Raw genomic sequence first — 23,427 nt, 5'->3', positions numbered from 1 at the left:
GAGAGGGAGGGGCCGAGGGCAGGTCTGACTGACCAGTTGTCACAGGCCAGACCATCGGTTCATGAAGAGAACACTGTCATGGCTCAGGTTGGAAGGCTGGATGCTCAGAAGGAGGCGAGGTCTTTCAGTGGACTGTGAGCTTTGCGGGTGGGGGGGGGGGTGGGCAGGCACAGGACTCTGCCTGCCCCAGGGCTGCTTTTCTTGTTATTGTCATTTTATCCTTTCATGGAGGAACAGAGAGAATATGGTGTCTGGCATGTGGGGACCTATTGTTCAAAGACCCTCAGATTGTAGTTCTCAAGACCTGGCAAAATAGTTTGAGATGCTCTGCCCACGTTCATCTCCATAAAGAATGTTGATCCTAGACTGGGAGGTGGCACACACATTACCACACACAAGGACCTGGGTTCGAGCCCCTGCTCCTCCCCTGCAGGGGGAACGCTTTATGAGCCGTGAAGCAAGTCTGCAGGTGTCTGTCTTTGTCTCTTATTCTCTGTCTCCCACTCCGCTCTCATTTTCTCTCAGTCCTATCAAATTAAGAAAAGGGGAGGGGTGTTTGATAAATGGCAGCTGGGAGAAGTGCATTCATCATGCAGGCACTTCTCCTTCTAGCGTTTGCCCTGCTTCCGTAGCCAGTCAACAGCGTCAGGTTGAGCCTGATGTCAAGTTTCGAGACCTCCTTTGAATCTGGAGAGGTGGCAGTCGTTGACTATGTGGGTCATAGTCTGTCTGGAGCCACAGGGGCAGTTCGGGTCGTCTCTGGCTCCCCAGCGATGGAACATAGCGGCGCACCAGCCATGGCCTGTTCGATAGCGATTGAGGAGGGCCCAATCATAACGTGCTAGGTCAAAGCCGGTTGACGCTCGCAGGGGTCTGTGATGAGGTGTTTGTTCTTGACCTCAGCTGACTGCCAACTCTGTTTCCAAGAGTCTGGAGCAGAGAAGTTCAGTGTAGGCGTAGGAGACCAGATTGGATGACGAGACGTCAAGCGTTGGACAGGGTGGGCGAAGATCTCCGCGTATATTGGCAGGTCCGGTCGAGCGTAGACGTGGGAAATGAACTTAGATGATGCCGCATCCCGACGAATATCTGGTGGGGCGATGTTGCTAAGAACTGGCAGCCATGGAACCGGGGTGGAACGGATGGTTCCAGAAATGATCCTCATGGAGGAATATAATTTGGAATCGACCAAGTGGACATGGGGGCTACGGAACCATACTGGGGCACAGTATTCTGCAGTGGAATAGCATAATGCCAGAGAGGATGATCGCAGTGTGGAAGCGCTCGCGCCCCATGAGGAGCTGGCCAGTTTTGCAGTGATGTTATTCCTCGCGCCCACCTTTGCTGCAGTTTTTATGAGATGTTCGTGAAATGACAGAGTGCGATCGAGAGTAACACCAAGATAGACTGGCTGGGCTTCATGCCGGATTCTCGTATCGCCAAGCTGCACATTAAGCTCACGCGAGGCCGAGGCATGGTGTAGATGGAAAACAGATGATACCGTTTTTGCAGTGCTAGGGATTAGTCGCCATTTTTTACAGTCATCAGATATCAGAGACATGTTTTTCGTGAGTGTTTCCTCGAGGATGTCAAACTTGGATGCCTGAGTTGCACAGCAGATGTCATCGGCGTAGATGAACTTCCTTGAAGAAGTTTCTGGGAGTCCCAGCAATAACCCTGGAGGCCAAAAAAAAGAAAGAAAAAAATATTGCCTCTCAGCCTGGAAAGGGCCTGTGAGATACATGTTTGTAATAGGTATTATTTTAAGTTGAACCATCCTTTTGTGGTCTTCGGACGGCATCTATTAAAAGCTGTATTTCTAAAAATGAATATAAAGATTTAGAAATATATACAAACGAAAAAAATATTTCTTATATCGTTTCATCATGAAAGATTTTACAGAATGCAAAGGAACAGAGGACACACTTAAAAAAAAAAAAGTCCTGTGATTCTGGTGACATTTCTCTGTCTGACCAGCTTCCTCCCATCATGTTTAGAAATGAGTTTGGAGGGGCTCACTGGAAAAGCACCTGGTTGAGCACACATGTTAGAATGCTCAAGAATCCAGGTTCAAGCCCTGGGTCCCCACCTACAGGCAGGAAGCTTTGCAGGTGTGGAAGTAGTGCTGCAGATGTCTCTCTTGCTCCCTCTCTGTCTCCTCAGTCAATTTCTCCAAGTAGAAACATCACAAATAAAAATTCAAAAGAGAAATAAGCTTTGCTCTCCATGCTACTCTGTATGACTCGTGCTGGAGCAGGTACCCCAGAGAAGAGGAAGAAGACTGAGGACCAGCATTCTCTGCTCTTGGCCTCACTGTGCAGAAAGAAGTGCTGTTTAGGGGGCCGGGCAGTAGCGCAGCAGGTTAAGCGCACATGGCACCAAGCGCGAAGACTGGTGTAAGGATCCCAGTTCCAGCCCCCGGCTCCCCACCTGCAGGAGAGTCGCTTCCCAGGCGGTGAAGCAGGTCTGCAGGTGTCTGCCTTTTCTCCCCCTCTCTGTCTTCCCCTCCTCTCTCCATTTCTCTTTGTCCTATCTAGCAATAACAAGAACAACAACAAGAACAATGATAAACAACAAGGGCAACAACAATAAGGGAAATAATAGCCTCCAGGAGCCCCACCAATAACCCTGGAGGCAAAAAAAAAAAGTGGTGTTTCTGCCTAGGGTAGAGGGAGTCTTTCTGTTTGTGTGTGTGTGTGTGTGTGTGTGTGTGTGTGTGTGTGTGTGTGTGTGTGTGTGTGTGTGTGTAACCCTTTCTCTTCTCCCTCTCGTCTGCCGTGCCCTCTACCGTGTCAGGGACATGGAATGACCAGTGTTTTTTAACTCTTCATATAGACAGTCAAATTCTCCGCCTCCCATCAGACGCCAGCCCACCTGGAGCCGCTCCTCTCTGGTAAGGAGAGCCCCTGCCGTTGAGTCTTGGGGTGGGGTGGAGGGCTCTGTCCATGGCAAAGGGGCTGTGGATTTGAAGGGGGAGGTGCCGGGAGAGGCCTGCTGAGGGCTTGGAGGGACAATGAGAGACGTGTCCGTTGGCTTTATCCATCACTTCTCGGGGCTGGGCATTTCTGTGGGCGTGCGCACCCCTCCCCTCCCCCCCCAGCGCACAGAGATCTGCCCCTGCCCCATGGGTTCCGACCCTGTTCCTAGGCGTTGTGTGTAGACATGTCTTTTGTTTCCAATTCTACAAATGGTTTTCCAGTCCTCCGTCCTCATGGCACTCCATACCCTCACCAGGGAATCTTTTCTTTTCTTTTTAAAAAATTTCTTATTTACTTATTATTGGATACAGACAGAGAAATTGAGAGGGGAAGGGGAAATAGAAAGGGAGAGAGACAGACACCTGCAGCCCTACCTCACCACTCGTGAAGTTTCCCCCTGCAGGTGGGGACCAGGGGCTTGAACCTGGGTCCTAGTGCACCCAGTTAACCAGGTGCGCTTCCGCCTGGCCCCACCCGAGAATGCTTTTCCAAGGAGCCAGCTAGCCCAGGGCCCAGTGGGTGGTCTCCGGAGAAGTCCTGGCTGGGGAGGGTTGACCGGCTCTTGAATTTTAAGCCCAAAGAACCAACCCTCTCATGTACTTTTTTTTTTTAATTAAAAAATTAAAAAAAACATTTGTTTTCCCTTTCGTTGCCCTTTTTTTTTTTTTAATTGTTATTGATGTCGTCGTTGTTGGATAGGACAGAGAGAAATGGAGAGAGGAGGGGAAGACAGAGAGCGGGAGAGAAAGACAGACACCTGCAGACCTGCTTCACCGCCTGTGAAGTGACTCCCCTGCCGGGGGCTCGAACCAGGATCCTTATGCTGGTCCTTGCGCTTTGCGCCACCTGCGCTTAACCCGCTGCGCTACCGCCTGACTCCCCACTTGTACTTTTTAAGTCACTTTTTCAAAAGCAGTTCTCTTTGTGACTAAGGGAACCACTGCTTTCTCAGCGTGCATCTTCTGAGATGGCATTGCGGGTTATGTGAGCACATCACATATGCGAGAGGACTTGGTTTCCTTGATCTTTGTTTACGTCATAATTGTTTTAGATTATGACATTTTAAAGATGTAGAACCAAGCTAATCTGATTGAAACGTGAGGCCGTTCAGTTTTATTGGTTTTGCTTGTTTGTTTGTAGTTCCTTCAAGTTTCTACGATAATATAAATGAGTTCTTTTGTTTATATATACTGTTTCCTTGGCCCGACTGCCAGCACCCACCACATGGTCGGGCTTCTGCTGCCTGGGTCCTGTGGCATTCGGCTTGTGACAGAAGGAGCTAGAACCCTGCCTCTCACAGGAGAGCTGATCCTGGGATGTGTTCAGAGAGGCCACTCTCTCAGCCTCTGCCTGAACGCTTTTGCCTGTTCATAAAGTCAGACGCTTCCTGGATTATTTTTCCTTTTAAAAAACCAGATCAAGGGGAGGTAGGAGGGCAGAATGGCTTGTGGCGGATTTCTCCTGCCTTGTGAGACGCAGGTGATTTTCAAACCATCCAGCAGGAAGGTAGGGGGTTTACAGACATGGAGTGATTTAGCACCAAAACTCTTTAGAAAAACATAAAGGTGGGGGGTGGGCGGGCGATGGTGGTGCAGTCAGCTAAGCTCACAGATCACTATGTGCCAAAGTCTGGGTTCGAGCCTGCAGGGGAGTTGCTTTACAAGCAGTAAAGCGGGTCTTCAGGTGTCTGTCTTTCTCTATCCCTCCCTCTCTCTCTCTCTCCCCTCCTCTCTAATTTCTCTCTGTGCTGTCAAAAGAAAAAAGAAAGGAAAAAAATGACTGCCAGGAGTAGTGGATTCACGATGCTGATATCAGGCCCCAACAAATAACTCTGGGAGCCGGGCCGTAGCGCAGCGGGTTAAGCGCATGTGGCGTAAAGCGCAAGGACCGGCGTAGGGATCCCGGTTCGAGCCCCCGGCTCCCCACCTGCAGGGGAGTCGCTTCACAGGCGGTGAAGCAGGTCTGCAGGTGTCTGTCTTTCTCTCCCCCCTCTGTCTTCCCCTCCTCTCTCCATTTCTCTCTGTCCTATCCAACAACAACAGTAACAACTAAAGAAATAAAAAATAAAACAAGGGCAACAAAAGGGAATAAATAAATATTTAAAAAAAATTAAAAAGAGAAAAAGAAAAAAGTATATAAAGCAGACAGCCTCTTGATAAAGAGGATGGATAATGTTGGGGGCAGAGGGGCTTGGGTTTGACTGACAGGAGGCTGAGACTCCTCAGAGGCTGTGAGACCGGTCCGTGGTGGGCAGGGAGAGGGCCAGGTGGCTCCTCAGGGCAGCAGAAGGCCACAGACTGAGCCTGAGCCCCGTGGAAAGTGATGGCCGAGGGGGTGGTCTTCCTGGGGCACTGCTTGAGGGCCAGAGCCTGTCCACCTGCGAGGGGACATGGACTCAGGCCACAGCACGGCTCTGCCAGGGAGAGCCCACAGCCCGGGAGGGAGAGAAGCCAGAGCCCCCTCCCTCTGTCTGTGTCCCCCACCCCCACCCCGAGGAGGAGGGCACAACAGACTCCTCCTCCAGGCCCCTCTGTTTTGGGTGCGGCAGAGAGCACCGCTGTTGCAGGTCCGGTGAGGTCCTGAAAACATGGGGGTCAGCGTGCGTCCCTGCCCATCGGGCCCCTTGTCCCTTAGGAGTTTGTCATCAGGATCAGAGGAGCTCTAAGGCAGTTCATCCTGCAGGACGGTGGGAAGACGGCCCCACTGAGAAGGGAGGGAGACCCCCGCTAGTCAGCACCCAGAGGAACATTCCTCCCCGAAGAATCTCGGCAGATTCCACGGCCGCAGTGGCCGGCAGTGTGAGCCCCTCGCTCACACCTGGCACCCGCTGGCGGGCGGCTCCGTGGTCACCGGTCTGTCTGAGGATTCATGGCTCTCTGCCGGCCTTGCAGAATGCTCTGGCCAGGGGTCATGCAAGCTTGTGGCCGTTAAGGCCTGAGGTGCTGAGATGGGGTTCCTGGACATTCTCACACGGCATGTGACTGGAGCCTGTCTCTCTCTCTCTCTCCTTGAGCCTGTCTTGCCTCTCTCCCTGTAAAGCTGGGGAGCAGACGGCAGAGTGGGCCTGGCATCCTGGAGCCGGTGGTCTGAGCTGGCCCCTCTGTCTGTTCCAGCCCTGCCAGCAGCCCTACATCCTGCCGCCCATGCACGTGCAGTGCGGAGAGCTCTGCTTGGAGACACACGCCTCCCAAGGTAACCGGGTGGGCGGGGTGACGGGCACTGGGCACATCTCCTGCTGCAGGTCACTGAGGCCCTGCTCCCCGGGGGAACACGGTTCCCAGGAGCTGACTGCCAAGAGATGGATGGGGGTGGGGGGAGAGAAGGCGACAGGGGTCCCCTCCCTGTCCTTTCCTGGTGGGCTCCGGGGAGAGTGACCGCCAGGCCCACTCTCTTTGCTCGTGCTGACAGGGTACAGAGCACAGGTGTCCAGGATGGCAGGAGAGAACCCCCAGGACCCTTCATACCCTCCCCTGTGCCCCACGTCCTTGTGCTCCTGTTACCTCCTCAGAGAAGAGGAAGCTGATCTTCCTTAAACACTGGCTGCAAAATTCAGGGAAAACAAAACCGAATTTCAGCCCAACTGCCCCCAACAAGGGCTGTATGAGGAGAAACCCCACAGGTCGGACCCTCAGCACTTTTCACTCATTGACACTGGAAGGAAGGGCCAGCCAGGAGGTTGTCTCCTGGGTCTCTCTTTTTAAAATTTATTTAAATCTGTTTGTCTATTTTTATTTATTTGTTATTGGATAGAGACAAAGAGAAATCAAAAGGGGAGGGGGAGATAAAGAGAGAGAGACCCCTACAGCCCTGCTTCACCACTCACAGAGCTTATCCCCCGCAGGTGGGGACCTGGGGCTTGAACCTGGGTCCTTGTGCACTGTAACGTGCGCTCAACCAGGTGCACCGCCACCCAGCCCCTGTCCCGGGCCTTTCTTTCTGACTCCTGCCCATCATGCCGGCTCCCTGCCAAGAGGGGAGGAGTGGACGTTGGGTGCGGGCAGGCCCTGCACCAAGCCACCTGCTCTGACTTCCTCGTCAAGTCCGGGACAGTGGGGGCCACTGGCTTCAGGAAACGGTGCTTTTTTTTTTTTTTTTTTTTTAATTTTCTCTTTTGTTGCCCTCGGTGTTTTTGATTGTTGTTGTAGTTGTTGTTGATGTCGTTGTTGTTGGATAGGACAGAGAGAAATGGAGAGAGGAGGGGAAGACAGAGAGGGGGAGAGAGACAGACACCTGCAGACCTGCTTCACCGCCTGTGAAGCGACTCCCCCGCAGGTGGGGAGCCGGGGGCTCGAACCGGGATCCTTACGCCGGTCCTTGTGCTTCGCGCCACCTGTGCTTAACCCGCTGCACTACTGCCCGACTCCCGGTGCTTTTTTTTTTTTTTAATGATTTTTAAAAAGAATTTAAGATTTAATTCATGAATGGCCCAAACGATGCAGAGGCTGGAACTGGGGGCCTTGGGCTTGCAAGTCTGCAGCTCTAGCCATTGTACTGCTGGCTCCCGTGGGCAGGCCCTGGATTGGTGTCCTCACCTGGACCTGGTTGCCTCTCTCTCTCTCTTTCTCTCTCTCTCTCTTTCTCTCTCTCTCTCCTTCCCATGCAAGTCTCTAATATGGACATGGGCACCGAGGCCCCCTGAAAAGTATTGGGACCAGAAACTGCCTTCTTTGGGGGCGGGTTGAGAACTACGGGGGACCTGGCATGGACTGCCCCTTAGAAATCTGCTTGCTGGGGGCCGGGCAGTCGTGCAGGGGGTAAGGTGCACGTGGCGCAAAGCACAAGGATCAGCGTCACAAGGCTCCCGGTTCGAGCCCCTGGCTCCCCACCTGCAGGGGAGTCGCTTCACAGGTGGTCTGCAGGTGTCTGTCTTTCTCTCCCCCTCTCTATCTTCCTCTCCTCGCTCTATTTCTCTCTGTCCTATCCAACAACAACTACAGCAATAAAAACAACAGTAATAACAGTGGCAACAAAAATGGGGAAAAAATTCACCTTCAGGAGCAGTGGATTTGTAGTGCAGGCACTGAGACCCAGTGATGGTCCTGGAGGCGAGAAAAGAGAGAGAAAGGAAGAAAGAAAAAGAAAAATCAGTTTGCTGACTGGACTAGCTTGTAGTCCACCGCCCTGGGGAGACCGGTCCTGCAGGAGCGGCTTGGGGGCAGCTGCCCTGTGCTGCCGCTGCTGAGAAGGCACTGCTATGCCTGGGCTCCCTCTCCCCTGGGTCTCCACCCTGGCCATCCAGGAGGGTCAGCTCCAGGGTCCTTTTTTTTGTTTTCCTGCTTCTCCCCCTCCCCCCCTTTTCTGCCCAACTTAATGCTGGAGCTTGGTGCCTGCTTGAATCCCTGGTTCCTGGCAGCCTTCTGGGTTTTTTTGTTTTGTTCTGTCAGCATAGTGTAAGACAGACCTGCCGTCCTGCCTCAGCGCTTAGGAAGCTCCCCCTACGGGTGGAGGGGCCAGGGTGGGGCTGGAACCTGGGTCCTTGCACGTGGCAGCGTGTGCGCTCTGGAGGGAAAGGCTCCAGGAGTCAGGGGTGTTGTCCTCAGGAGGGTCGTTGTGAGGAGCTGTTCTCAGGGCCTGCTCTTCAGGGCTGTTTCTTGGGGGGGGATGCTCTATAGGAGGGCATTTCTGGGGCTATGTTCTGAGGGGCTGTTGTGGGGCCTGCTCTGTGCTCCATTCCAGGGAAGCTGCTTCAGCTTCCTTCCCCTGGGGTCCCCGCCCCCCAGTGAGGACCCTCCTGGTTCCATACCCCTTGGGAGGGCTGTTGCGATAACAGTTCTATAGGCCATGGGGGGCTGAACACTATTCTGGGGGCATTCTCTGGGCCATTCCCGGGGATCCGCTTCAGTGCCCCGCCCCTGGGGGTCCCTGCTTCCCACCCCCCAGAGCCCCCTCCTATCTCTGCATACCTGGGGTGGGCTCCCTCCTGACTCCGAGTCCCTGTGGAGCGTGGACTCCCTTCTGGCACTGCACCCCTGGGTGGGCTTCCTCCTGGCTCTGTGCCCCTTGAGTGGGCTCCCTCCTGGCTCTGCATCCCCTGGGGGGGTGGGCTCCTTCCTGGCTCTGAGTTCCCTGGGGGGGATGGGCTCCCTCCTGGCACTACACGCCCAAGTGGGCTCTCTCCCGGCTCCTTGTCCCCCGGGTGGGCTCCCGGCTCCCTGCCTCCCGGGTGGGCTCCCGGCTCCCTGCCCCCAGGTGGGCTCCCGGCTCCCTGCCCCCGGGTGGGCTCTGGGCTCCCTGTCCCCCGGGTGGGCTCCCGGCTCCCTGTCCCCCGGGTGGGCTGCCGGGCTCCCTGTCCCCTGGCTCCCTGCCCCGTGGGCTCCCAGCTCCCTGTCCCCCGGGTGGGCTCCCGGCTCCCTGTCCCCTGTGGGCTCCCGGCTCCCTGTCCCCTGGGTGGGCTCTGGGCTCCCTGTCCCCCGGGTGGGCTCCCGGCTCACTGTCCCCCGGGTGGGCTCCCGGCTCCCTGCCCCATGGGCTCCCGGCTCCCTGTCCCCCGGCTCCCTGCCCCGTGGGCTCCCGGCTCCCTGTCCCCCGTGGGCTCCCGGCTCCCTGCCCCGTGGGCTCCCGGCTCCCTGTCCCCTGGCTCCCTGCCCCGTGGGCTCCCGGCTCCCTGTCCCCTGGGTGGGCTCCGGGCTCCCTGTCCCCCGGCTCCCTGTCCCCCGGCTCCCTGCACCGTGGGCTCCCGGCCCCCAGTCCCCAGGCTCCCTGCCCCGTGGGCTCCCGGCTCCCTGTCCCCGGGCTCCCTGTCCCCCGTGGGCTCCCGGCCCCCTGTCCCCCGGCTCCCTGTCCCCCGTGGGCTCCCGGCTCCCTGTCCCCCGGCTCCCTGCCCCGTGGGCTCGGCTCCCTGTCCCCCGGCTCCCTGTCCCCTGTGGGCTCCCGGCCCCCTTTCCCCCGGCCCCCTGTCCCCCGGCTCCCTGCCCCGTGGGCTCCCGGCTCCCTGTCCCCTGGGTGGGCTCCGGGCTCCCTGTCCCCCGGCTCCCTGTCCCCCCGGTGGGCTCCCGGCTCCCTGCCCCGTGGGCTCCCGGCTCCCTGTCCCCCGGCTCCCTGCACCGTGGGCTCCCGGCCCCCAGTCCCCCGGCTCCCTGCCCCGTGGGCTCCCGGCTCCCTGTCCCCGGGCTCCCTGTCCCCCGTGGGCTCCCGGCCCCCTGTCCCCCGGCTCCCTGCCCCGTGGGCTCCCGGCCCCCTGTCCCCCGGCTCCCTGTCCCCCGTGGGCTCCCGGCGCCCTGTCCCCCGGCTCCCTGTCCCCCGTGGGCTCCCGGCTCCCTGTCCCCCGGCTCCCTGCCCCGTGGGCTCGGCTCCCTGTCCCCCGGCTCCCTGTCCCCCGGCTCCCGCCCGCCCGCCCCCGCTCAGCCCGCGCTCCCCCCGCAGACAGCATCTTCGCGGCCGACGACGCCTTCTGCTGCCCGTCGCGCAGCAGCCTGGACCTGGCGTGGCCGGGCGGCAGCGTGTGCAGCGTGCAGAGCCTCCCGCGGGCCTCGAGCCCCGGCCTCCCCGGCGACCCCCGGCTGGGCGCCCTGCTGCCGTCCTACCGCCCGACCCCCGACTACGACACGGTCGTGCGGCAGCTGGCGCGGGGCTGCCCGGCCACCCACGGCCGCTCGCCGCGCACCCTGAGCCTGCCGGGCCGGGGGCCGCTGGCCGCCAGCCACCCCGAGGTGCGCCGCCCCTGCCCGCCGCCCGGGGGTCCCCGCGGGGCCGCCCCCCGCCCGCCCGGCGACCCCCGCGGCCCCCGGCGCCCGGCCGCGCCCGGCTGCCACACGGTCAGCACCCCCGAGCTGGCGCACCTGCTGCCGCCGCCCGCGCCCGCCCCGCACGGCCCCCGCCCGCCGCCGCCCTACCCGCGCCCCCGGCCCGCCGCCAGCACCCCCGACCTGGCCGGGCCGCGCCCGCGGGCCGCGGGGGGCAGCAGCCCCGACCTGGTGACCCGCAAGGTGCAGCTGGCCGTGCAGACCTTCCAGGGCGACAGCGCCCCCGTGCGGCTGCGCTCGCTGCAGGTGCAGGAGGCCCGCGCCCCGCAGCGCCCCCTGCCGGCCGAGCTCCCCGCCGCCGCCGCCGCCGCCCGCGCCCCGCCGCCGCCCGCCCGGCCCGCCGCGCCGCCCGCCCGCCACCAGAGGGCGCCCTCGGACGCCACCGTGCTGATCCACAGCAGCGACAGCGACGAGGACCCGCAGGGGGCGCCCGCGGACCCGCACGGAGCCCGCCTGCTGGCCGCCCTGGCGCGCCTGCCCCGCCGCCCGCCGCCCGACTACCCCGGGCCCCGCAAGAGCGTGAGCAACGGCGCGCTGCGGCCGGACCCCGCCGGGCCGCCCCCCGGCCTGCCGCACCCCCGCGCGCCGCGAGCCGGGCCCCCCCGGCCGCCCAGCGCCCCCCGGCCCGACCCGCCGGCCGCCCTCGGCCCGTCCATCTCGGAGCCCAACCTGGCCAGCGGCCGCGAGCGGGTCAAGAGGGAGCAGGTGCGGGAGCGGCCGGTGTCCGAGATGTTCTCCCTGGAGGACAGCATCATCGAGCGCGAGATGATGATCCGGGTGAGGACCCCCGCCCGCCCCCGGGGGTCGGACCCGCCGGGACCGGGACCCCGCCTGCCCTGCCCCGGGGGTCTCTGACCCGCTGGGACCCGGGACCACCTGCCTCTGGGGGTCTCTGACCCGCTGGGACCCGGGACCACCTGCCCTGCCCCGGGGGTCTCTGACACACTGGGACCCGGGACCACCTGCCCTGCCCCGGGGGTCTCTGACCTGCTGGGACCCGGGGCCACCTGCCTCTGGGGGTCTCTGACCCGCTGGGACCTGGGACCACCTGCCCTGCCCCGGGGGTCTCTGATCTGCTGGGACCCGGGACCACCTGCCTCTGGGGGTCTCTGACCCGATGGGACCTGGGACCACCTGCCCTGCCCCAGGGGTCTCTGACCTGCTGGGACCCGGGACCACCTGCCTCTGGGGGTCTCTGACCCGCTGGGACCCGGGACAACCTGCCCTGCCCCGGGGGTCTCTGACCCGCTGGGACCCGGGACCACCTGCCTCTGGGGGTCTCTGACCTGCTGGGACCCGGGACCACCTGCCCTGCCCCGGGGGTCTCTGACCTGCTGGGACCCGGGGCCACCTGCCCTGCCCCGGGGGTCTCTGACCTGCTGGGACCCGGGGCCACCTGCCCTGCCCCGGGGGTCTCTGACCCGCTGGGACCCGCGACCACCTGCCTCCACTAACCTTGGGGTCTCTGACCCACTGGGACCCGGGACCACCTGCCCTGCCCCGGGGGTCTCTGACCCGCTGGGACCCGGGACCCCACCTGTCCTGCCCCGGGGGTCTCTGACCTGCTGGGACCCGGGGCCACCTGCCCTGCCCCGGGGGTCTCTGACCTGCTGGGACCCGGGACCACCTGCCTCCACTAACCTTGGGGTCTCTGACCCGCTGGGACCCGGGACCTCCTGCCCTGTCCCGGGGGTCTCTGACCTGCTGGGACCCGGGACCACCTGCCCTGCCCGGGGGTCTCTGACCCGCTGGGACCCGGGACCACCTGCCCTGCCCTGGGGGTCTCTGATCTGCTGGGACCCGGGACCACCTGCCTCTGGGGGTCTCTGACCTGCTGGGACCCGGGACCCCACCTGCCCTGCCCCGGGGGTCTCTGACCCGCTGGGACCTGGGACCACCTGCCCTGCCCCAGGGGTCTCTGACCTGCTGGGACCCGGGACCACCTGCCTCTGGGGGTCTCTGACCCGCTGGGACCCGGGACAACCTGCCCTGCCCCGGGGGTCTCTGACCCGCTGGGACCCGGGACCACCTGCCCTGCCCCGGGGGTCTCTGACCCGCTGGGACCCGGGACCTCCTGCCCTGCCCCGGGGGTCTCTGACCTGCTGGGACCCGGGACCCCACCTGCCCTGCCCCAGGGGTCTCTGACCTGCTGGGACCCGGGACCACGTGCCCCCACTAACCCTGGGGTCTCTGACCCGCTGGGACCCGGGACCACCTGCCTCCACTAACCTTGGGGTCTCTGACCCACTGGGACCCGGGACCACCTGCCCTGCCCCGGGGGTCTCTGACCCGCTGGGACCCGGGACCCCACCTGCCCTGCCCCGGGGGTCTCTGACCTGCTGGGACCCGGGGCCACCTGCCCTGCCCCGGGGGTCTCTGACCCGCTGGGACCCGGGACCACCTGCCTCCACTAACCTTGGGGTCTCTGACCCGCTGGGACCCGGGACCCCACCTGCCCTGCCCCGGGGGTCTCTGACCTGCTGGGACCCGGGGCCACCTGCCCTGCCCCGGGGGTCTCTGACCTGCTGGGACCCGGGACCACCTGCCTCCACTAACCTTGGGGTCTCTGACCCGCTGGGACCCGGGACCTCCTGCCCTGTCCCGGGGGTCTCTGACCTGCTGGGACCCGGGACCACCTGCCCTGCCCGGGGGTCTCTGACCCGCTGGGACCCGGGACCACCTGCCCTGCCCTGGGGGTCTCTGATCTGCTGGGACCCGGGACCACCTGCCTCTGGGGGTCTCTGACCTGCTGGGACCCGGGACCCCACCTGCCCTGCCCCGGGGGTCTCTGACCCGCTGGGACCTGGGACCACCTGCCCTGCCCCAGGGGTCTCTGACCTGCTGGGACCCGGGACCACCTGCCTCTGGGGGTCTCTGACCCGCTGGGACCCGGGACAACCTGCCCTGCCCCGGGGGTCTCTGACCTGCTGGGACCTGGGACCACCTGCCTCCACTAACCTTGGGGTCTCTGACCCGCTGGGACCCGGGACCACCTGCCTCCACTAACCTTGGGGTCTCTGACCCACTGGGACCCGGGACCACCTGCCCTGCCCCGGGGGTCTCTGACCTGCTGGGACCCGGGACCCCACCTGCCCTGCCCCGGGGGTCTCTGACCCGCTGGGACCCGGGACCCCACCTGCCCTGCCCCGGGGGTCTCTGACCTGCTGGGACCCGGGGCCACCTGCCCTGCCCGGGGGTCTCTGACCTGCTGGGACCCGGGACCACCTGCCTCTGGGGGTCTCTGGCCCGCTGGGACCCGGGACCACCTGCCCTGCCCCGGGGGTCTCTGACCCGCTGGGACCCGGGACCACCTGCCCTGCCCCGGGGGTCTCTGACCCGCTGGGACCCGGGACCACCTGCCCTGCCCCAGGGGTCTCTGACCCGCTGGGACCCGGGACCCCACCTGCCCTGCCCCGGGGGTCTCTGACCTGCTGGGACCCGGGACCCCACCTGCTCTGCCCCGGGGGTCTCTGACCTGCTGGGACCCGGGACCCCACCTGCCCTGCCCCGGGGGTCTCTGACCTGCTGGGACCCGGGACCCCACCTGCCCTGCCCCGGGGGTCTCTGACCTGCTGGGACCCGGGACCACCTGCCCTGCCCCAGGGGTCTCTGACCTGCTGGGACCCGGGACCACGTGCCCCCACTAACCCTGACCTGGGACCACGTGCCCCTGGTGTCTCTGACTTGCTGGGACCCCGGACCACATGTCCTCACCTGCCCCTGGGGTCTTGGACCTGCTGGGACCCAGGACCCCTGCCCCCATCTATCCCGGGGGTCTCTGACCAGCTGGGACCCTGGACCACGTGCCCTCACCTGCCCCTGGGTGTCAGACCCGCTGGGACCCGGGACCACGTGCCCCTGGGTGTGGGACCTGCTGGGACCCGGGACTCCTGCCAGCCACCCTGGAGTCTTTGACCAGGCGGGACCCGGGACCACGTGCCCCCATCTACCCCTGGGTCTCTGACCAGCCGGGACCAGGACTCCTGCCCCCACCTGCCGCGGGGTCTTTGACCTGCGGGGACCCGGGACCCCCTGCCCCCATCTACCCCTGGGTGTTGGACCTGCTGGGACCCCGGACCCCTGTCCCCATCTACCTGGGGGTCTCTGACCAGCTGGGACCCGGGACCCCTGCCCCTGGGTGTCGGACCAGCCGGGACCCGGGACCACCTGTCCTTAGCCGCCCCTGGGGTGCAGGGCCAGGGCTTGGAGCACCCCCAGCCAGGGACCTGGGACCACCTGTCCCCCAACGTCCCCGGGGCCAGAACCACAATGCTGTCTTCACGCCCAATTTTGAAAGATTTCTAGAGAAGGGGGCAAGAGAGAGAGAGAGAGACCCTGCCACCATCCGCAAAGCTTGCCTTAGTGCTGTGCATGGTGCTCCCTGGTGGTGCTGGTCTTGAACCCAGGGCCTGGCACGTGGTCAGGCAGACGCTCTCTCCCTGAGCTGTGTCCTGGCCGAGTGTATCCGTCTGTCTGCAGGAGGCCCACCCTTAGATGTCACTGAAACTCCCTTTCTCGCCATCAGCCCCTTTCTCCCTAGCACAGCATGGGTGACGCCTCCTCGTGGTGGGTGTTGGGTGGGCGCCTTTGATCTCTGCTTCTCCCTCCATCCTCCCCCTTCCTCCTTCTGTCTCCTGGAGGACCTGTCCCTGGGGCATTTCAGGAGGGGGGGGGGCGGCGTCCGTGTCCCTTGGCCGGGGGTTCGCAGTCCGTCCCCGGCACCGGGCTCACAGAACCTTCCTTCTCTTGCCCCAAGAACCTGGAGAAACAGAGGATGACAAGTCTGGAGGCCCCAAAGCGGCCGCTGATGCTGGCGGCCCTCAACGGGGTCCCGGTGGCCCGGGTCTCAGGGCGGGAAGACGGCGGAGCCCGTGTCCCCATGGACGACAGGGTAAGTGCCGCCCTGTGGACAGACAGCCACCGCCACGTTCGTCCGTCCGAGAAGGGCTTCTCAGGCCTGAGCCGGCTGTGTCTGCTCTCACCAGCGCCCCGCGTCCTCTCTCCGGGCGAAGTGCCCTCCGGGAAGCCCTCCGGGAAGCCCTGTGCGCTTGCTCAAGTCATCATGACTTAGGGCCCGGTTCCTATTTTTTCTCGTTTACGTATTTTAATTATTTGTATTTTTCTGCCAAGCAAGGAAACAAGTCACTGGAGCTCCCCAGGCCGCTGACCCTCATGAAGCACTGTGTCCCTGTGCGATCACAGCACTCTTCCCAGGCTATCCTCCCTCCCCCAGGGCTATAAAACGCGGCCCCGGCCTTCTGCAGAGCAAAGGGCTTTGGAAACATGGACGTTTTCCCTCAGAGAAAAATGTCTTTCCTTCCAGCCCCTGCTGTTAGGGGTTGACATGCTACAGAGAGCAGATCACAATGGGGCTTTTCCACCTCTGTGAGAACCTGGGAAGGGTTAGGATGTTTGTAGAGCCAGGAGGGACTTCAGGGAGATGGCGCCATTTTTTTTTTCTTTAAATTTTTAAAAAATATTTATTTAGTTATTTATTCCCTTTCGTTGCCCTTGTTTTTTTTTTTGTTATTGATGTCATCGTTGTTGGATAGGACAGAGAGAAATGGAGAGAGGAGGGGAAGACAGAGAGGGAGAGAGAAAGACAGACACCTGCAGACCTGCCTCACCGCCTGTGAAGCGACTCCCCTGCAGGCGGGGAGCCGGGGGCTCGAACCGGGATCCTTATGCGCCACGTGTGCTTTACCCGCTGTGCTACCGCCCTCCCCCCCACCGCCATCTTTCTTAAATAGTGTTGAGTTATGGTGACTTGAGGCTTGACCCTGGGGGACAGAGACTGGGGGTTTGATCTGCGGAACTAGAGAGCTTGGCCACCATCAGACGGCCTTACAGGTCAGCTCTGTAAAGCAGCTGTGCCTGCATAAAGGACGCTGGCATGCATGACCTCGTCACCAGGACCGTAGACCATCAGAGGCACGCGGTCCAGACGAACGTCAACTGCGACCAGCCCGGCAGCGAGTCCCCTGTGAGGGATGAGTGGGGGGGGACGTTGCCGAATGAGGGGGCTTCAGCAGTCGGGTCAGCGGCGGCGGAAAGTGTCTGGAAGTCCCTCCCCCGCGTCTCCGGTGAGCTGGGGGCCTGAGCCGCGGCCTGTCCCTTGCAGTTCCGGGCCCTGAAGCAGAGGCTGGAGGAGGGGATGGTGTTCACCGAATACGAGCAGATCCCCAAGAAGAAGGCCAACGGCGCCTTCAGCACAGCGGCCCTGCCCGAGAACGCCGAGCGCGGCCGCGTTCGAGAGGTGGTTCCCTACGAGGACAACCGCGTGCGGCTGGTGCCCACCAAGGAGAACAGCACCGGCTACATCAATGCCTCCCACATCAAGGTGAGGGGAGGGGAGGGGAGGGGAGGGGGGAGGGTCTCCGCGGCTGACGGGTCAGCCCGTGCTCCCGGGAGCTCAGCGCCTGTCTCAGCCGCTCTCTGGAAGGGGATCCCGTCTGCTTTTGTGGTCTGGGCGGCCTGCAGCCCACGGGCCTGTGTCCAGGGCCACTGGTCTGCAGACTCAGAGGGCTTGGCACGTGGCCAGCGTTGCTCACTGACCCTGAAGGTCTCCCCCCATCTCTCTCTAACTGGGGGGATGAACCGTTTACCGTCAGCAGTAAATACAGTTATTGATCCCTGTGTAAAATTTTTCAGTCTCTGCAAAACACTCTTCTCCCCCCCCCCCCGCCCCCGCCAGCCTAGGCACCAGGACCTGAAAGTCCCCCCTCTCCCCGCCCAGGACCCTTGACTTTGAAGTGCAGTACACCAGACCCAGTCCAGATTCTGCTGTGTGTCTCCCTTTCTGTTCTTGCTTCTCAACTTCTGTCCATGAGTGAGATCATCTCATATTCTTCCTTCTCTTTCTGGATGATCTCACTTCACATGAGTCCTTCAAGTTACATCCAGGAGAAATTGAAGAAGGTGAAGTCACCATTTTTGATAGCTGTGTAGTATTCCGTTGTGTATATAGACCACAACTTGCTCAGCCGCTCATCTGTTGTTGGACACCTGGCTTGCTTCCAGGTTTTGGCTATTACAGATTGTGCTGCCAAGAACATATGTGTACACAGATCTTTTTGGATGGGTGTGTTGGGTTCCTTAGGATCTATCCCCAGGAGAGGAATTGCAGGGTCATAAGGCAGGTCCACGTCTAGCCTTCTGAGAGTTCTCCAGGCTGCTCTCCACAGGGGCTGGACCCACTGACACTCCCAACAGCAGTGCAGGAGGCTCCTTTGCTGAAGGACAGCCAGCATGCCGTCTCCCCGTGGTGGAGGCTGGGATCTGATAGGTTGGCCCCATTCTACCCAAGTCTCAGAAGCCTGGGTTCCTGCAAACACAGAAACATGGCCCACAGTGGCAGGCCTGGCTACCTCCATGCCTGCCTGGACATTTCCACTAATACTCGCAACAGCTTCAGACTGTCGCGGGTTGGGACACTGGTACCATGGTGCTGTTCATGCAGCACCTCAGCGGTGGCAGGGACCTGAGCCCAGGGCACAGCTCCTAAGATTGCACAGACTTTAAGAGTGGTCAGCTTAGCAGGGGCTGCACCATGTTGCATGTGGTAGGGAGCCCAGTTAGCACACACAAGGACACAGGTTCAAGCCCTTGGTCCCCACCTTCAGGGGGGACGCTTCATGAGTCGTGAAGCAGGCATGCAGGCGTCTCTCTGTCCCTCTCCCTCTCTGTTTCCCCTCCCCTCTCAATTTCTCTGTCTCTATCTAATAATAAATAAAGTTAAAAAAAGATTGATTCCATTTATGACATAGGAGAATTTCATGTGAGGCAGAGAGGAGAGAGAGAGTGAGAGGGAGTTGGGGAGAGAGAGAAGGGGGAGGTCAGGCGGTAGCATAGTGGGTTAAGCGCACGTGGCACAAAGCGCAGGGACCAGCCTAAGGATCCCGGTTCAAGCCCCCGGCTCCCCACCTGCAGGGGAGTCACTTCACAGGCGGTGAAGCAGGTCTGCAGGTGTCTGTCTTTCTCTCCCCCTCTCTGTCTTCCCCTCCTCTCTCCATTTCTCTCTGTCCTATCCCAACAACGAACGACATAAACAATGGCAATTAAAACCACAGCGAGGCTACAACAACAAGGGCAACAAAAGGGGGAAAAATGGCCTCCAGGAGCGGTGGATTCATGGTGCAGGCACCGAGCCCAGCAATAACCCTGAAGGGTAAAAAAAAAGAGAGAGAGAGAGAGAGAGAGGGAGGGAGGGAGGGAGGGAGGGAGTGCAGGCACACCCTGGGGGCTGGATGGTGTAGCATCTAGTTGAGCGCACAGGTTACAGTGTGCAAGGACCTTGGTTTGAGCCCCTGGTCCCCACCTGCAGGGGGAAAGCTTCACAAGTGGTGGAGCAGGGCTGCAGGTGTCTCTGTCTCTCTCCCTCTCTGTCTCCCCCTCCCCTCTCAGTTTCCGGCTGTCTCTATCCAATAAATAAAGATAATAAAAATAATGAAAGAGAGAGAGAGAGTGCGTTGGATCCCTCGGCTGGTGTGGGTGTGTGTGCCAGGGATGGAACTGGAAGCCCTGGCCAGGCCCTACCCCAGCCCTGCCCGCGCGGCCGTGAGGTGGAGCCTCCGGGATTCTGCCGGCCACGTGCAGCTCAGCGGGCCTGTGCTCGGTTCCAGGTGGTGGTCGGCGGCGCTGAGTGGCACTACATAGCCACGCAGGGGCCCCTGCCACACACCTGCCACGACTTCTGGCAGATGGTGTGGGAGCAGGGTGCCAATGTCATCGCCATGGTCACAGCGGAGGAGGTAAGGGGACGAGGGCGGGATGGGGGGGTCCCGGTGGGCAGCTTCTCCCGGGCAGGCACCAGCTTTCTCTTCCTCACCGGCGGGCTTTCCCCTCTGACGACCGCACAGCCGCTTTCCACTCCCCTTCCCCTGCCGCTAACCTCCCCCCCCCCCTCCCCGTCTGAGAGGCAGGAGTGACCCCTCCCCTAGCCCGCTTCCACTCCTGTGCCTGGCGCCGAGAGCCCTGGGTCTGTGGTATTCTCAGCCACACACCCCCCAATCTGTGCACTGCTCTCCCCTCCTCACCCCCCTGCACCCCCATCCCACCCCTGCCCCCAGGATCTCCAGTCTGTGAGCCCTTAGCCTCTGAGAAGGCTGACCCTTAGAACCGCCGGCTCATGGTAGGGAGAGGGTCCAGCCAGCAGCAGGTTCAGGGCTTCTCAGACTGGCTCCGCCTGGGCTGGGCAGGCAGAGACTGTGAGGGGACAGCCGGCCGCCAGGTACAGGGAGGTGGCCTGGAGCCAGTGGGCAGCCTTGGCACCTCGGGGAGTCCAGACACCCCTCCCCCAGGGTGGGCTTCCTGGGTTCCGCTCCCTCAGGGCAGCAGCTCGCAGGGAGGGAGGGCATCTGACGTGCGTCCGACATGCGTCCACTGCCGGCTCGTCATTGTGGCGTGTCCTCCCCACCGAGCACGTCCCCCCCATCCGACCTCCCGCTCTCTGTCTGACTCAGGAGGGCGGACGCACCAAGAGTCACCGGTACTGGCCTAAGCTGGGCTCTAGACACAGCTCGGGCACCTACGGCAAGTTCAAGGTGACCACCAAGTTCCGCACGGACTCTGGCTGCTACGCCACCACGGGCCTGAAGGTTAAGCACCTTCTGTCCGGGCAGGAAAGGACCGTGTGGCACCTGCAGTACACGGACTGGCCCGACCACGGCTGCCCGGAGGACATCCAGGGCTTCCTGTGTAAGTCTCCCTCGGCTGGGGCTGGCCACCACCCCTCGGGGCGTGAAACAGGGCCAGGTAGGTTTCTCCTAGGCGACAGGACTGTGGTCACGTTGGATCCCGGCATCACGCACAAGATGGATAGACCGACGTGTAAACTGGTAGATGATGCGGGATAACATAGAATGAGCAGGCAGATATAGACAGACGGACTGGATAGGTAGAAAGGGGCAGGTGGATGGATAGAGAGATACGGACAGGTAGCTGGATGGATGGAGGGTGGAGGGCGCGCACGTCTGGCTCCCTCTCCACCGCGGAGAAGAGAGAAGACCAGCCCATGTCCTCTAGTATGTCACCTTTCGCACAGTCAGTGGAAGCCGGGAGAAGCGTGGCCCTCCCTCGAGCTGGGCCTCGGCTGTTGTTTCCCCGCGACAGCGCTGGGGAGCCTTGAAACTGCAAGCGAAGTCAGTCAGGCACAGGCGAGAGGTCCTGGGTGCGATCCCTGGCACTGCCAATAGCCAGTCATAAAAAAAGACTGAAGATGGTCAAACTCCTGTGAGAGAGAGAGACAGACAGACAGACAGACAAGACACACCTCCAGGGCCTCACAGGAGTTGAGAGGGAGGGGAGTCACCAGCGCTGAAGCTTGCAGAGTCACCTCTGGTTGGTGCTAAGCACCATGGGAGTCTCTCCCCAGCCAACTGCCGCACCGCTCCAAGGGCACCTGACTCCCCCCCCCCTTTTTTTTTTTGCCTCTGGGGTTATCGCTGGGGCTCGGTACCTGCACTGGAACCCACTGCTCCCAGAGGCTATTTTCCCCTTTTGTTGCCCTTGTTGTTATTGCCGTCATTGTTGTTAGGTAGGACAGAGAGAAATGGAGAGAGGAGGGGAAGACAGAGAGGAGGAAAGACAGACATCTGTAGACCTGCTTCACTGCGTGTGAAGCGACTCCCCTGCAAGTGGGGAGCCGGGGGCTCGAACCAGGCCGGTCCTTGCGCTTGGCGCCACATGTGCTTAACCCGCTGCGCTACCGCTCGACTCCTGGCACCTGACTTTGTCTGGTCGGCTTTGTTTTGGGGTTGAGTAACGTGGATGCAGACAACTGGGGGGCCAGGCAAGGCAGGCGTGGCCCTCACTTTCCTCTCCTGCCCCCTTGGGGCTCTGCTGGGCTGACATTGGGAGGGAGGGGCTCGCGGTGACCCCATTCACCCACACACATGGCTTCCAGGAAAGGGGGGGGATCATCTAGAACCCAGCTGGGAAACAGGCTGCACTGCATGTCTGTCTTCTTTTCTTTTTTGCATTTATTTGGAGGTGTTGAGTTTTTTTTTTTTTTAATAAGTGCTTTAATACTGATTTACAAAATTGTACAGTGACAGCGGTATAATTCCACACCATTCCCGCCACCAGAGCTCTGTGTCCCCACTCCCTCCCCTGGAAACTCCCCTGGAAACAGTGGTTCTCCCAAGGCCAAGATATGGGTTGACTATTATTTCTAGAACTCTCTCTATTGTACATATTTGCCCATTTCCCCTACGGCCCCGCCTTCTCTTCCTTTCTGAGTCACACCTGCACCTGTTGCTACTTCCGAATGCCCCTCCTTTTTCCCCCTCTTCTCTCTCCGGGTCCTGATGGAGTTGGAGTTTAGAGCCCTCTGGTCATCTTCCTCTAACATCTCTCCCCCTCTGGAGTAGGAACCAAAAATCTTTTTTTGGGGGGGAGCAGAAGGTGGGAGTTCTGGCTTCTCGTAATTGGAAAGCGGGCTTCTCACAGAGACACTTAGACTCCAAGAACGAGGTCTCCTGGGCACGGCTGGTGCTGGCTGGTGCCGGCTGGGGCCCGGGGCCGCTCGGCGTTCTCAGTGTCCCCCGGCCGCACTGACCGCCTGCCCGCCCGCCCACCCGCAGCCTACCTGGAGGAGGTGCAGTCTGTGCGCCGCCACACCAACAGCATGCTGGAGCACGGGCGGGGCTGGCCGCCGCCCATAGTGGTGCAGTGCAGTGCGGGCGTGGGCAGGACCGGCGTCCTCATCCTGGCCGAGCTCATGATCTACTGCCTGGAGCACGATGAGGTGAGTCCTGCCTTCCCGGCAGTGCTCTCCCGGCAGTGCTCTCCCAGCAGGTGCGGCTGTGCACCCAGGGCAGTGTCTCCACCCCCTGCCTGGGTGTTTGCTTGGAGGGTGGCTGATGTTGGGGGGCTGCCTTCCGTCCCTGTGGGCCCAGGGTTTTGTTTGTTTGCCTGTCTGTCTCCAGGCTTACCTGCGGGGCTCAGTGCCTACACTATGAACCTGCTCCGGGCGGCCTCTCCTCCCCATTTTATTGAACAGGACAGCGAGACATTGAGAGAGGAGGGGGGATAGAGAAGGAGAAAGACAGACAACCCGCAGACCTGCTTCACTGCTTGTGGAGCTTCCCCCCCCCCCCCATAGGCAGGGAGCTGGGGGCTCAAACCTGGATCCTTGTGGACGCCACTGCCCGGCCCCGGCTTTCACTTCCGACCTTGTTGGAACATGTCCTGACGCCTGGCAGGTGTCCCTGGGGACAAACAAGTGGCATGTGCCAGCCAGGGGGTGTCCCTCCCGTGTCATGCCCTGTAGGTGGCATGGGGGGGTGAAGCCAGGGACTCCTCCAGGGGCAGGGGCAGTGCCAGCCCACGGCGGCCTCCCCGCCCCCCCCCCCCCATCTTCTGTCTTCCTCTCTGAGAGAGATGGAGCAGGCAGTGCAAGGACCCTGCTGCCGTCCAGGGAGCTGCCCGTCCCCGATGGCCAGGTCTGCGTGTGAAACCTCACAGAGGCCGGGAGAGCTCAGGCCCCAGGGAGGGAGGACCCAGGGTGTCCCTCAGCTGTCCCTCTGTCCCTCTGTCCCCAGAAGGTGGAGGTGCCGGCGATGCTGCGTCTGCTGCGTGAGCAGCGTATGTTCATGGTGCAGACGGTGGCCCAGTACCAGTTCGTCTACCAGGTGCTGCTCCAGTTCCTGCAGAATTCCAGGCTCATCTAACCCCGCCCCGGACCCCAGACCCCGACAACGTCCACC

The 23,427-nt window shown here is 61.5% G+C and overlaps 1 protein-coding gene across 1 annotated transcript in view; it reads left to right on the top strand.

Moving 5' to 3' along the window:
• The window catches only part of PTPN14 (protein tyrosine phosphatase non-receptor type 14), a 58,474-nt gene extending 35,047 nt beyond the window's left edge, over positions 1 to 23,427 (top strand). The window contains exons 10-18 of the mRNA XM_060178436.1: positions 2,836 to 2,893; positions 6,092 to 6,170; positions 10,341 to 11,497; positions 15,477 to 15,611; positions 16,842 to 17,060; positions 19,342 to 19,470; positions 20,182 to 20,416; positions 22,303 to 22,466; positions 23,263 to 23,427. Of these exons, the coding sequence (XP_060034419.1) occupies positions 2,836 to 2,893; positions 6,092 to 6,170; positions 10,341 to 11,497; positions 15,477 to 15,611; positions 16,842 to 17,060; positions 19,342 to 19,470; positions 20,182 to 20,416; positions 22,303 to 22,466; positions 23,263 to 23,391 (2,305 nt within the window). The 3' untranslated portion in view covers positions 23,392 to 23,427. The remainder of the gene's footprint in view (positions 1 to 2,835; positions 2,894 to 6,091; positions 6,171 to 10,340; positions 11,498 to 15,476; positions 15,612 to 16,841; positions 17,061 to 19,341; positions 19,471 to 20,181; positions 20,417 to 22,302; positions 22,467 to 23,262) is intronic.

Source organism: Erinaceus europaeus, chromosome 19 (genome assembly GCF_950295315.1).
Source record: "Erinaceus europaeus chromosome 19, mEriEur2.1, whole genome shotgun sequence".
In the NCBI taxonomy this organism is placed as follows: Eukaryota; Metazoa; Chordata; class Mammalia; order Eulipotyphla; family Erinaceidae; genus Erinaceus; species Erinaceus europaeus.
Note: the sequence above shows the minus strand (reverse complement) of the source record. Positions and strands in the feature narration are given on the sequence as shown.